We start from the raw sequence: 14,173 nt of genomic DNA on the forward strand, positions 1-14,173 counted from the left end.
GAGTGACATAAATACAATGTTCATGCATAATGTTCTTAAAAATATTACATTAAAAAAAATAACCTAGGTGGCTGGAGAGATGGCTCGGCAGGTAAGAGTACTGGTTGCTCTTCCAGAGGACCCAGATTTGAGTCTCAGCAGCTTCATGGTGGCTCATAACCATCTGTCACTACAATTCCAGCCTTCTCCTGGTCTCTGCAGGCACCAGGCAAGCAAGAGGTGCACAGACATACATGCAGACAAACACCCATACACATAAAAATAATTGTAATTTTAAAAAACTACAGGGAAGATGTTCAATCCTCATTCAGAAGGGCAAACATGATGGACATGAGAAGCAGGAGAAGACAGGGAACAGGACAGGAACCTACCACAGACGGCCTCTGAAAGACTCTATTGATTGAGGTATCAAAGCAGAGGCTGAGACTCATAGCCAACCTTTGGGCAGAGTGCAGGGAATCTTATGAAAGAAGGGGGAGATAGAAAGACCTAGAGGGTAGAGGAACTCCAAAAGGAGAACACAGCCAAAAAAAAAAAAAAAAAAAAAAAAAAACTGGGCCTTGGGGGCCCTGCAGAGCCTGATACCCCAACCAAGAACCACGCATGGAGAAGACCTAAAACCCCTGCACAGATGTAGCCCATGGCAGCTCAGTGTCCAAGTGGGTTCCCAAGTAAGGGGAACAGGGGCTATCTCTGACATGAACTCGGTGGCCACCTCCCCCTGAGGCGGGAGCAGCCTTACCAGGCCACAGAGGAAGACAATGCAGCCAGTCCTGATGAGACCTGATAGGCTAGGGTCAGATGGAAGGGGAGGAGGACCTCTCCTATCAGATGACTAGGGGAGAGCATTGGGGGAAAAGAGGGAGGGAAGATGGGGTTGAGAAGAGATGAGGGAGGGGGCCACAGCCGGGATACAAAGTGAATAAATTGTAATAAATAATAATAACTAATAAAAAAACTGCAGCCACGTGGTGGTGGCATATGCCTTTAATACCAGCACTCCAGATGCAGAGGCAGGTGGACCTCTGAGTTCTAGACCAGTTTGGTCTACAAGTGAGTTCTAGGACAGCCAAGGCAACACAGATAAACCCTTTCTCTAAGGAAAAAAAAAATCCTATAAGCACAGGAATGTATAATTGTCCTCAACCTACTATTAAGCTATAACCCACTAAGGTTATCTGTAAACCCACGATGGCTTTGTAAGCCTTGGAGTAAGTTTTTTAAGTGACCATTTTTTAATTCAAATGTTTGGAGTTATATCTTACATAGTCTGGTAAAGATACAGACACAGGTTTAGGTTTTCTTTTTTTTTTTTTTTTTTGTAACTTGTTTGTTATAAAGAAATGCAAGTGGGCTTCAACTGTAATCCAAAACTATTCTGCAGAGAATAATAACTAGAATTTAAGCAAAGTTTTCAGTCAGATTTATAGTGATTTGCAAAATACTTTTGCTATCAAGAAAAGAATTAGGAACAAAAAGGAAGCTGGGAGGTGTTTGTGTTGCTACTTTTCTGTTCTGGTTTCTTCATTAAAATAAAAAAAAATGACATTGACCATAAGTCTTCATGATGGGCATTCTCATAGATACCCAGGGCGCGCCGGTAGAACAAGCTGCCTGGAGACACACAGTAAGTACAGAAAGCCTCCCACAGTGAGTGCATTCTGTCTTGAGAACCGTATCTTAGAGACACAAAGAGGAAAGTGTGCAGGTTGGGGGTCATGATGTCCCATCGCTAGCTGGGGGACTACTGGAAATGATGGCCTGTCGAGGACTAAGGGAAGGACATGCAGTCCCAGAGGCCACCCAGGGTCTGGCAGATTGTCCTACAGCCATGCACAGTAAGTGGACTTAGTGGCAAAAGGAAAAAAAAAAAAACACATGGGAAGGAAGAGTGGTTAGTGTATAGGAGGAAAAGCAAGGCGGATTTTGTGATTCTGTTGGGAACAAGGTCTCACTGTGTAACCTGACCATGCTGGCCTCAAACCGATATAGAGACACATGCCTTGGTCCCTGCCTCCTCCCAAGTAGTTGGATTAAAGGCATGTGTCACCAGACCCATGGGGGGGTGGATTTGATCAAAACACATGTACATAGATAGGTAAAGTTACAAACAATAAAATAAAACACATGTATTCTCCTCCACTGTTCGCCATTTAACAGATAGGCTGGTTTTTATTGTAGATTGCAGCAAACTCAGCACAGTTGGTTTGTTTTGTTTTTTTGTTTTTGTAGGTTGAAAACCTCCACCTTTTTGCTGGAAGAAAGCACTTCACAGCTTCTCTTTGGCAAATCTGAGTTGCCACAATCACTACTTTTGTGCTTGAGGCCATTATTAAGTCATGTGGGTTTCTTGAACACAAATACTGTGAAAGCAATCAATCTGCTAAGTAGGATGACTCATACAGTGTCATGGGTGGGTAGCTCATACAGTGTCTACACGCTGGATGAAGGGAAGAACTACAGCCAGAAGTGGCACTTTATCGTTGATGCCTCTCATTAAGGGCATACAATTTAATTTTAGGTAAGAACTGGGAAATAGTAAGAGCTGGAGAGGACAGGGTCTCCACAAGGAGAGCAACAGAACAAGAAAATTTGAACACAGGGAACTTCCCAGAGACTCATACTCCAACCAAGGACTATTCATGGAGATAACCCAGAACCCCTGCACAGATGTAGCCCAGGGCAGTTCAGAGTCCAATTGGGTTACATAGTAATGTGAAGAGGGACTGCCTCTGACATAATCTGATTGGCCTGCTCTTTGATCACCTCCCTCTGGGGGGGGGAGCAGCCTTACCAGGCCACAGTAGAGGACAATGCAGCCACCTTTGATGTGAACTGACAGACTAAGATCAGAAAGGAGAGGAGAACCTCCCCTATTAGTGGACTTGGGGAGTGGCATGCAAGCAGAGGGAGGAGGGAGGGTGGGACTGGGAGGGGAGGAGGGAGGGGCTTATGGGGGGATGCAGAATGAATAAAGTGTAATTGATGAAAAATTTTTAAAAAATATTAAAAAAAATTAAAAATAAAACACATGAAAAATGTCAAAGATGTACAATACACAAAGGTAAATAAAAGAAATCACATAACTGTGAGATACTAGGGAAGATTAAATGACTTTGTATATCCACTCCCATAATAAGATTTTAAAGGCAGAGTCTTTCCTGATTAAAAAGGCAAGACTATCGTGTGTAATATTTTAAAACTTAAGTGAAAGCTAGGCACAACGTATTATCTCTCACTCCTGTAATCCCAGCACTTGGAAGACTGAGGCAGGAAAGCCAAGGTTCCAACACCAAGTTCAATGCCAGCCAGGGCTATGCAACAGAAGCCTATCTCAAGCTACAAAAAGAAAAAAGGATTCTGCACTGAAAAATTAGAGTAAGGTCAGACAAGTAAACACACAGCAAAAAGAAAGAATGGTAAAAATAACCTAAACAGTGGGTGTTGCTCTCCAGATGGATAGAGGCATTAGAAGAGTTTTACATTTTAAGCTTCCCTAATTCTTTGTAGTATCATTTAAACGGCCTTAGGAATTTGCTCCAAAACTCCCCATATTTCTGCTGAAAATAATTAAAAAATGATAGATTTATTTTCACTGCAAATAGAAGAGATGACAATCACACCCATGTTCCCAGGAGCCCCATCTCTTTCCTGTTCACACATGCATTTCTTACCACACACATGATGTATGACAAGATAGCACCGGAGGAGCCAATGAGCGCACCCACAATGGTCAGCAGGTTGTTGTTAAGCAGGAAGCCCTCGGCACACAGAGCCCAGCCCGAGTAGCTGTTGAGCACAGTGATGACAACAGGCATGTCAGCACCCCCAATGGCGGCTGTCAGAGTCACACCCTAATGAGGAAAACAGAGAACCGCAAGTGAGCGTATACAATCAAACCTCGAACATTCAACATCTTGGTTCTTCATCAGTCCAACTCTCTAAGTGATATATTGCCATAGAAATTCTACTTTTGGTGATGACCAACTCTCTCCACTACGACCAATTCTCTCATAGACAGGGCAACTATAAACATTTAGTCACCACCACCACCACCCCCAACATTCAATAAAAGTGATAAAAAGTGGCAGAAACCGGAAGATTCTGCCTGGGAAGATACAATGACACCAAGTGAGCCTCCCAGCTCTTGGTGGCTGGAGACTGAAATCGGGCCCTTCTGCTATCAAGTGGAGGAGATAAAACTAAGCTACCAGCCCACAGTCTAAACTTGTCTGACGATCCAGAGGGCATGGTTTGGGTGACAAAGACAGCTGGAAAATGAAAAAGAAAATCCCACAGAGGAGCAGGCTACAATTATTTGAAGGAGCTCTATATGCTGATACATAAACTGTGGGTCAGGTGCCAAGCAATTCTGTGAGGGATGAAATAATAACAGGTTTCAGTTGCTATACCACAGGAGCCAGAATCTGAAACTCCAGTCTAACCAAGTCGGCTGCCCCAAAACAAAAATAACATGAAAAATTAAATTATAAAATATTTTTAAAAATTAAATTATAAATGGTTATCATTATTCTAGATGAATACAACAGAATCCAGTGTGTCTAAAAAATCACTAATAATGTCCTTGATTATTAAATACAAGAAAATAAAAAGAATGGGGGCATATTTTTCTATTCATTCTATAGACCCCTCCATTTTTTGCACTTTGTTTCTCTGTGAGTATATAAACCAAAAGAAATTAAAAATATCTTTTGTGTTATGGGGATATTTTCATACTGGCTATAAGTTCCTTTTAAATATACTCATCATTTCTCAAAAATAACAATTCTTTACATTTTTACATTTTAAAGATTATAGGGACTTTTTAAAACTTCTGCTTGGTTAGGTTAAAGTATTTTCTTTAATTTAAAATTAAAAAAAGAATCATCACCAGATAAGACAGAAGAAAACTGGATTATAAAGCACATAAAGACAAAAGTTCAAGTCACTGTTGAGTGTTCTAAAGCATCTGTAGTGAAGCCATGACCTAACTTTATGACAGCTCACGAAGATGTTCCATTTGTATACTACAGATCTTGTGTTTCTGAACCAAAGAGTCAGCGTTCAATAAGAAACCACTAGACAGCTAGCTATGTGCCATAAATACCTTTTTTCTCACCTTAAGATATAAAGGCTGACTACAAAGTATACACCAGGCTAGAGGCATATGAAGCAAAAGTGAACAACAGAATTCCAGGTAATAGCATCCTCTACTAATAAAACCCCAAACCAAAACACAGACATAGAATCTGTTCAATATAGGATATGCAAGAATCAGACAAGAAAGGAAAGAAAACCCACCATGAAAGGATGAATTGTCTCAGTGAGTACACAGGTTTTATTATATAATTATGAAACGAGTTATGTGGATTCTATACCACATCTCTCAAGGAAAGCGAGAGCAACTCATGAGTTGTGACCACCTTAGACGTATTATATAAGCTCCTAAGTATTATTTGGAGAACTTGTTATATAATAGGTACCTACATGAACAGAGTTAAAACCTTTGGCTTTTAAAATTCCTGTTCACCAGCACACTGGAAGAGTGAAAGAGAGAACATGATGATCTTCTCATACTGTTTAAGCTTTCTATATTATAAAACGGTGAGCATGTGACAAAGCCTTAGGCACTGTTATTCCTGGGGGTCTTGAAGAGACTGAAACACAATCAGATTATAGTGTAACAGTAATCTCCCAGCTCTTCTCTAAGACTGTGCTTTCCATCTCCAGCTACTTACCATGAGAGTAGAGAGTGCAGACACTGATCCCAGGCAGGTAATGCCAGTGGTAAAGCTGGGGTCGGCCAGAAATGGGATTATCCCAGCCGCACTGGCAGCCAGCAAGCCTGCATTGAGTGCATGCCTTCCAGGCAGCAGCAGAGGTGCTGATTTCAGAATACCTGGGCCAAAGCAGATGGTTCTCAGAACCTAGAGTATGCCGTGGGAAACCCCATACATCACTTAACCCTAAATTACCAAAATGTAATAGCAGAATAATAGCATAGGACTTCAGATATCATTTTCTAGCACCAGATATGGAACATAAAGACATGCTAAGAGTTCACATATAACACATATTAGCAAAGACAGGAAAATATTCCATTTAAGTGCTCTGTTCCCTACTTTGACTATATACTCAGTCACAGCATCTTAAAAGCTGATTTTCCCCCTGTATGACCAACACAGAAGCCCTGAAGTGTGGTTTTATTTATTTACAACTTCAATGTGGAGTTCTGAAACATTAGCATTTCCGATGTTATCAGCCAAGCCCAAGGGAGAAGAGCCCTTTTAGCTATTTCTAAAGAAAAGGCCTGAGACAAGAATGTTTTAGACTTAAAGTTGATTTGTGAATTTGTTTTTTAAGTTTCATGGAAGCTTCCCCCATTTAATAACCTTATTATTCAGAGGCAAAACCATATTTTTACAAACACGTTTCTCTAGGGACTTTTTTGTGAACACATGACACAAAGGCTCTCTAGATATTTCCCTCAGCTTCCATTTTCATGATTCCACATTGCAGAAGTAACGTTTGCCATGGCAGAGTGCTAAAACACATGCTGGTTTTTAGAATTTCTATTAACTCATCCAGTAAGCATGTTTCTATTTTAGGAAACACAAGGTCATTTCTGCAGACAATATATAGACATCTCTAAACAAAGGCCATGGAACTGTAATTTTGTTCATACATCTTATCGAACCATCAATGTCCACAGATTTCTGTGTACTGTTTCTATTATTACCCGACTGTAGAAGAAATCATCACAAAGCTCAGAACCTATAAGAATTAAAATGAATTCTCTTTTTGAGTGGAACATCTCCTATATGTGTCTGGGTGCTATACAAATCCCTTTTTCTGGCAGTCTCTACTCTGAAGTGGTTTTATCAAAATGAGACAGACCTGTGGATACCCTAACTAATGGATATTTACCTCTATGTTATATCAGATCACTTACCCTGTAATTTTCCATAGGCAACAAGAGAGCCACTAAAGGTGACTCCACCAATGTACGTGCCAAGGTAGGCCACGATCTTGGTGAAATTTGACGTTGCATCCATTGCAAAATGCGGATATTCTACAATGTACTCAGCCATGCACGTCAGCACTGCGGCCAAACCCACTAGACTGTGGAAAGCAGCGACCAGCTGAGGTAAGTCAGAGATCTGGATGCGCTTCGCAATCGCCAGTCCTGTTGGAAAACAGAGGGCAAAGAGAAATTAGGCTGGACAGGCTTCTGGAAACAACCATGAAAACAGGGTTTGCATCACTGTCACAAATGAGCATTGCCTGGTTCCCAGTATGGACTAAATATTCCTACAAGGACAATGTGGAAGGAAAAATACTGGCTATAAACAGTATGGTGTCAAAATAGCTCAATTTCTCACCTCATCTAAGCAACATAAAAAAGCAGTGTATGGCATCAATGCACAAACTCCAAATATACTCCGAGACAAAAGCTTTGGAAGGCTACTAAGAGCTCCTGTTAGCCTCCTCAGCGTCTCCCCACTGAGTGAATATTCCAGGCTCTCTTCTCTAAAGCCAGTGTTTACACCTATGTATATAATTAACAGATGGAATTTTGAAGAAAACAAAATTAACCTTAGTTTTTCAGATAAGCAGAACTAAAGCCAAAACCAAAAAAAAATTCTGAGCAATAAATTCTCTAATTCTCAAGAATTTTCACAGACGTAGTAAGGAGAAGCCATGGGGATTTTAACCCTTGTATAAGATCATGTATAAGCACACATGCAGGGAGAACACTGTATAAACAATAAATAAAAAGTCTAGGACATTAGTTATAAAGTGGAATAAGTTATTAGTATTACCTTTGCTTCTGGTATAATGTAAGTTTTTATTGTTATTGTTCTGTTTGATTGGTTGGTTTAGACAGGGTTTCTCTGTGTAGCCCTGGCTGTCCCAGAACTCACTCTGTAGACCAGGCTGACCTGCCTCTGCCTCCGGAGTGCTGGGATTAAAGGTGTGTATCACCACCACCTGGCTTATTTAATTTTTAGTAATGGTTCTATTTTAAAACCAGCTCACAAAATTCTGAAAAATTGACAAGAGCTCTAGCATAACACTAGAGAAAATTAAGAGTAGATTTTTTTTTCTACTCAGTCACAATTATTAGAATGTTTAACACTTAAGAACAGAGTCGGCTACTGCTGTTTATAATCAGCAGGACAGAAAATGAGCCTACGTGTAAGTATCCCAACCCCTTATCCTATAATAAATAAAGCTGGACGCAGTCAGTGAGAGGGAAAGAAACTTCATGCCATATGGGATTTTTTTTTTTAATTCCACTCTTAACTCTGTTGACACACTTTCCCACATTTTAAAATGTTGGTATTTGAGTGAGAATAAGCTATATAGTATTTACCCAAGGAGGACTCTTCCTAACAATGCACCCCTTAAAATAAATCCCCAGTGTTTAAGCACTCGCTAATCTTAAGTCTCTAAGCCTAACGTGCTTCAGGCATATGAAGGACATGAGTGTGTATGAAGACAGAAGCTCACAAGTGCTTACCAATGGTGCCACCCATAGCCATGGCTCCAGACATCTGAGCCAACAACTGTGGATCTGGTTTCAGGCCTCCGAGTGTGGCCGCCAGGCCCCCTGCAACCCCAATCATACCCAGGGCATTGCCAAGTCTTGCTGTTCCCTGAGTGGAAAGGCCGCCCAGAGCTCCGACACAGCACAAGCCTGAGCCCAAGTACATGAACTTTGCAAAGGAAAGAAGAGAAAGAAATTATTAAAAACTTCAGACACAAATGGCATATACTCACTTATAAGCAGATATTAGACATACAATATAGGATAAACATACTAAAATCTGTACACCTAAAGAAGCTAAGCAAGAAGGAGGACCCTGGGTAAGATGATCAATCCTCACTCAGAAAGGCAAACAGGATGGACATCAGACGAAGGAGAAAACAGGGAACAGGACAGGAGGCTACAACAGAGGGACTCTGAAAGACTCTACCCAGTAGGGTATCAAAGAAGATGCTGAAACTCATAGACAAACTTTGGGCAGAGTGCAGGAAATAAAGACCTGGAGGGGACAGGAGCTCCACAAGGAGAGCTACAGAACCAAAAAATCTGGGCACAGGGGTCTTTTCTGAGACTGATACTCCAACCAAGGACCATGCGTGGATATAACCTAGAATCCCTGCACAGATGTAGCCCATGGCAGCTCAGTGTCCAAGTGGGTTCCCTAGTAATGGAAACAAGGACTGTCTCTGACATGAACTCAGTGGCTGGCTCTTTGATCACCTCCCCCTGAGGGGAGGTAGCCTTACCAGGGCACAGAGGAAGACAATGCAGCCAGTCCTGATGAGACCTGATAGGCTAGGGACAGAGGGGAGGAGGACCTCTCCTACCAGTGGACTTGAGAAGGGGCATGGGAAGAGATGAGGGAGGGAGGATGGGATTGGGAGGGGATGATGGAGGGGGCTACAGCTGGGATACAAAGTAAATAAACTGCAATTTATTTAAAAAAATAAATTTTTTAAAAAAGAATAAAATAATTCTAAAATAATCAATAAAATCGAGCTCAATGTCAATTCAAAAAACAGTGGATAATTGTAATAAATAAAATTAAAAAAAAAAACCTTCAGCCTGTTGGCTCAGGGAGAGGAACACAGCTTTCTAAGGACAGTTGAAATTCAGACAGTTCCAATTAGACCTTAACTCTACTGTTAACATTTTAAAATATTTTTCCATCCCTTAGGAATATAAATGCATTGCATACTTTAAATATTATAATTATGCCATTTATATATATATTGGTCTCCTTCTGGATTTGACAGCATACACAACTATATAAAAACACCTAGATTTAAATGGGGTTATTATTAGATTTTGAAACAGTAAACGTGTCTAAACACTATAAAAGAGCCAAACTATGCCACTAGTACACGAATTGTGTGTGTGCCTTACTTGAACCACAACAGTCTCATGAAAGCCACATGAGGAAGGACCCATTCTCCTCACTTTATAAAAGGGAAACATGAAAATTGAGGAGGGCAAGATCAGCAAGTAGAGAACAGTTCAGGCTCGACTCTCTCAACTCCCTGCTTCAACTCTTCCCTTAAAGAGGTGTTGTCACTCTGTAACACTGCGTATTGGGGACACAGAAGAAACCAAGAGATGATTTCTCTGCTGCCAGAGAAGTTGCAATCCAGTGGCAATCACTGGAAAGAAACATAAAAGAGGCAACTCACAGAAAAGCCTCAGCTCTTTTTATATTTCACCTAGGAACTTCCTAAGTTCAAATCCGGTTATTCCTTTATCATACAGCATAAAACTGTGTGTGTGTGTGTGTGTGCATGTTCGTTTATGTGTGCAGGTCGGAGGACAAGCTCAGGTGCCATTCCACCTTGTTCTTTGAAACAGGGTGTCTCAGTTTCCTGGAGCTCCCACATAAGCTATGCCTCCTGGCCAACCAGCCCCAGGGACACGCCTGTCTCTGACTCTGTAGTATTAGGATTATAAGCGTGCACAGTACCACACCCAGGTTTTTTACACACGTTTTGGGGATCAAATTCATGTCCTCATGCTCATACAGCAAGCACTTTACCAATGCTTTACTGTCTCCCTAGTCCCTCCAACAGCAGTTCTCAAACTATGGATCGCGACCCTCTGGAAGTTGAATGACTTTTTCACAGGGGTCATCTAAGACCACCAGAAAACACAGATATTTGCATTATGATTCATAACAGTAGCAAAAGTATAGTTATGAAGTAGTAACAAAAATAATTTTGTAGTTGGGGAGGTTACCACAACATGAGAAACTATATTAAAAGGTTGAAGCATGAGCAAGGTTGAGAACTACTGCCCTATGGCATACAAATTTTAAATTCTATGTTTTCTTCATAAGTGCATTGCATAGTATATTTTGTTCACAAGAGGTGATTGTGATATATTTGCAGAGGAGGAAAGTATAAACATTTTCAAATTGATTATTGGTTAATCTACTGTCTCCTTACAATCTAGCCAGGCACATAAGGGAGCCACTAATGCCTTTTCAGCTCTTTCTACATGTGAAAAAATTAAAAATTAACAAGTAACCCCACATCAGTTCCTCATCCTTAGGACGTTGGGGTGGTCTGTTTAAACATGGTGTTTCCAGGTTATTACTGTATTTGCTGATGGAGGTGCATATTCACAATAGTTTGAATTCTATTAGTGACATTAATTCTGAAAGGTAGAAAGATATAGTAGTAGAAATGAAAACTTTCAAAGGTCTCTTACTTCTTCGATGTTATAACCACTGTAGAGAGTAGCTAAATATCCACCCACAAAAGTGCAACCAGGGAGCAGATACAGGTAGTTGTATTCTGGAGGATCCGTGGGTCGCTTGAACATGTCCAGCATTCTCTGAGTCACCAGAAAGCCACCTTACCAAGCAAGAGAAACATAAAACAGTAAGAGGCGTCATGTCAGACAGTGTAACTTTTTTCCATATGCTACAATATCTTTGTTTTAAGTATACTTTTATCACCAAGTATCCAAAGTGACAACTATTATTTCAAGTTATTGAACCTCAAAAGCAAAAGTCATTCTATGATTAAAGCCAGTTCCCTTGGGGTGGATGAAGTATGGGGAACCCTAAATACAGTCAGGAAGAAAACTTGCTATCAGAATGCAGGGCCAACTGTTTCTGCATGACTAAAAGTAAATAGCCATTTAAAAGCATGAAAATGCAAAGGATCAAAAGTCAGTATTTTTCTCTGATAGGTTACCCTGTCAAACTCTGTAACAAACCATAAAAGGAAAGATACTGTATCAACAGACACCAGGTCTCTTGGACACATTAAGGAATTTTTAGCTATAAAATAGCATGAAGTGAGTGTCATACACATGTGATGTGCTAGCCTTTTAGTTTCCAGGAACAGACAACAGTTGTGATAAGGCAAAAGACTAAAATTTTGTCTGTAGCTATACTCATTTACAGATGTCATGGTGATGGCAGAAGTCAATGGAAGTCAAAGCTATGCATTCCATGACTTCCCAGTTAGCTTCTAGAGAGACATCATTACGTGGCAGAGGGTATAGAAGGATTGGTATCAAGTGGCATCAATACAGTTTCAAACCATTACTGATAGGCAAAATATTTGACTCTCCTTCAAAAAGGAACACTTGTGGTCTGAGAGAAGTCATTTTTAAGGGGACAGTTAAATGTTTCAACACAGAAAGTCTACTTTATACGATTTGGTATTTGCTTCCTGTGTCTTCATGAGAAACAGCATCTGAACTCTGTCCTCTTCCTCCTACCTGCAATGTTCACTGACGATATGAATGTGGCAAGAGCAGCAAGACTCTGGGAGGTTGTAGAAGGATAAAAATGCCCTCCCATCAACGCCAACCCACCGACTGCAGTCAAACCTAGAAAGAAAACATCACTGTGGTGAGTAAGTACAGTAATCTCTCCAAACCTGATGTAAGAACCAAAACTCTTGTCATATCAGGATCCAATGTCAAAAGACAATACAGCCTTCTCCACCTTCATTAAAATAGAAAAACAGTCTTCCTGATCAAAACCATTGACAACGAGCCTGCACATCTTTTCTTACTTAAAGTACTATCCTGGCCAAAAGGTTAACACGTTTTGCTTTCTTTGGCATAAGGATCTGTGTTCTCATCAAATGACCAGTCAGCAATGCGACTAGGACACTGCTTACAGGAACCTGTGGCTGTGGATAGATACCTTGCAACCAAAGTAGAAGGAACTAATTATGATCTATTGATATTGATCAGGTTACAACCAATTTGCTTCCTTTGGCATAAGGATCTGTGTTCTCATCAAATGACCAGTCAGCAATGTAACTAGGACACTGCTTATTGGAACCTGTGGCTATGGATAGATACCTTGCAACCAAACTAGAAGGAACTAATCTATTGATATTGATCAGGTTGCAACCAATTTGAGCTTTCCTATATACAGCATGTTTTAAAACTGCATGCACTCCCTGAAGTAATCCTAGGAGCTGTGCCTAGGACATTCCAAAAGATAATCATACCCTTGATCATGTCGGCTAATCAGACGGGTCTCACATCCCCTCACATCTAAGCCACTGCTGGAGGTCAAAGAGAATAGCTTCTTGCAGTCATGTGTATTGCTATGGAAATTCTCCCCAAAGAAAGACGCCAGGTACCATTTCCTGGCAAGCTGGTCCCTTGCTGCTAACCATCATGGTCATATACAGCCTACTATAGCCTTGCTAGATTGAATGTTTAATTGATTCTAAGAAGAAACTCTAGAGGGTGTTGCAACTAATTCTGTGAAACACTCTCTGGTAGGATCCTTTTCTTAAAGTACATGATAATTGGAAGAAATATTAATGGATCCACACTGTTGGAAATGGGAACACAGGAAGGGCTGACACATTCTATGACATCCTACCTGACAAGCCTCTCACCCTTGGGAATCCCCAAGTCATTACAATAACTGCCACAGACACCAGGAGTCATGAATTGAAAAGAGACTTTACACAACTCACTGAAATACTCCTAAAGCTGAAGGGCCTATTACAGCCTAAGAGGAGAAAAGAAACAAAGAACAAACCTGAGATCGCATTAGTCACAGACATCAGTGGTGAGTGGAGAGCAGGGGTCACTCCCCAGACTGTGTGGTAACCAATGATGCCAGCCAGGCCAAAAGTGGTCGCCATTTGAGAGAAGGCTAGATTCGGGGACACAATGCCCGCGCCCAGCATCCCGGTGAGACCTAGAGAAAGGGAGAGAATGTGAGACGGCTGCAATGATCTCAGTAAAGTTAAAAGTGCTCATGCACATACACACAAAACAATACAATAGTCAACCTCTTAAATTTTCTTCCTCTACTAATAATGAACAGATTTTTAAGACATGTGATCATTACGTGACAAAGGAGATTACAGACAAAAATCTGCCTTTCTGACCACTCTCCCAAAGTGAAATGCAAAGATCTCATAATATTTATGAGTCACCTTCATAACAATTTGCACATTTCCCTGTGCCTAACTTTGACTTCTTTTTGTTTTACCATTTACTGACAGTGTCACATGTGTTTATATAAGCATTTTTATTCCAGAATTACAGGCCTACAGAAGATCTACAAAGTACTTTCTACTCAGGCAGGACATAACCTTTACAAGACAGAACTTTTATGAGGCCAATTTTATGTCACTCTCA

The 14,173-nt window shown here is 40.7% G+C and overlaps 1 protein-coding gene across 5 annotated transcripts in view; it reads right to left on the reverse strand.

The window, feature by feature from the left end:
* The window catches only part of Nnt (nicotinamide nucleotide transhydrogenase), an 88,898-nt gene that overhangs the window by 32,096 nt on the left and 42,629 nt on the right, over window positions 1–14,173 (reverse strand). For all 5 annotated transcript variants that reach the window (XM_060372584.1, XM_060372586.1, XM_060372588.1 and 2 more), the window contains exons 11-17: window positions 13,566–13,727; window positions 12,275–12,385; window positions 11,252–11,397; window positions 8,525–8,720; window positions 6,953–7,186; window positions 5,739–5,899; window positions 3,675–3,854 (exon numbers count right to left, since the gene is read on the reverse strand). In XM_060372584.1, coding sequence (XP_060228567.1) covers window positions 3,675–3,854; window positions 5,739–5,899; window positions 6,953–7,186; window positions 8,525–8,720; window positions 11,252–11,397; window positions 12,275–12,385; window positions 13,566–13,727 — 1,190 coding nt within the window. The remainder of the gene's footprint in view (window positions 1–3,674; window positions 3,855–5,738; window positions 5,900–6,952; window positions 7,187–8,524; window positions 8,721–11,251; window positions 11,398–12,274; window positions 12,386–13,565; window positions 13,728–14,173) is intronic.

This window comes from Meriones unguiculatus, chromosome 19, assembly GCF_030254825.1.
Source record: "Meriones unguiculatus strain TT.TT164.6M chromosome 19, Bangor_MerUng_6.1, whole genome shotgun sequence".
Taxonomy (NCBI): domain Eukaryota; kingdom Metazoa; phylum Chordata; class Mammalia; order Rodentia; family Muridae; genus Meriones; species Meriones unguiculatus.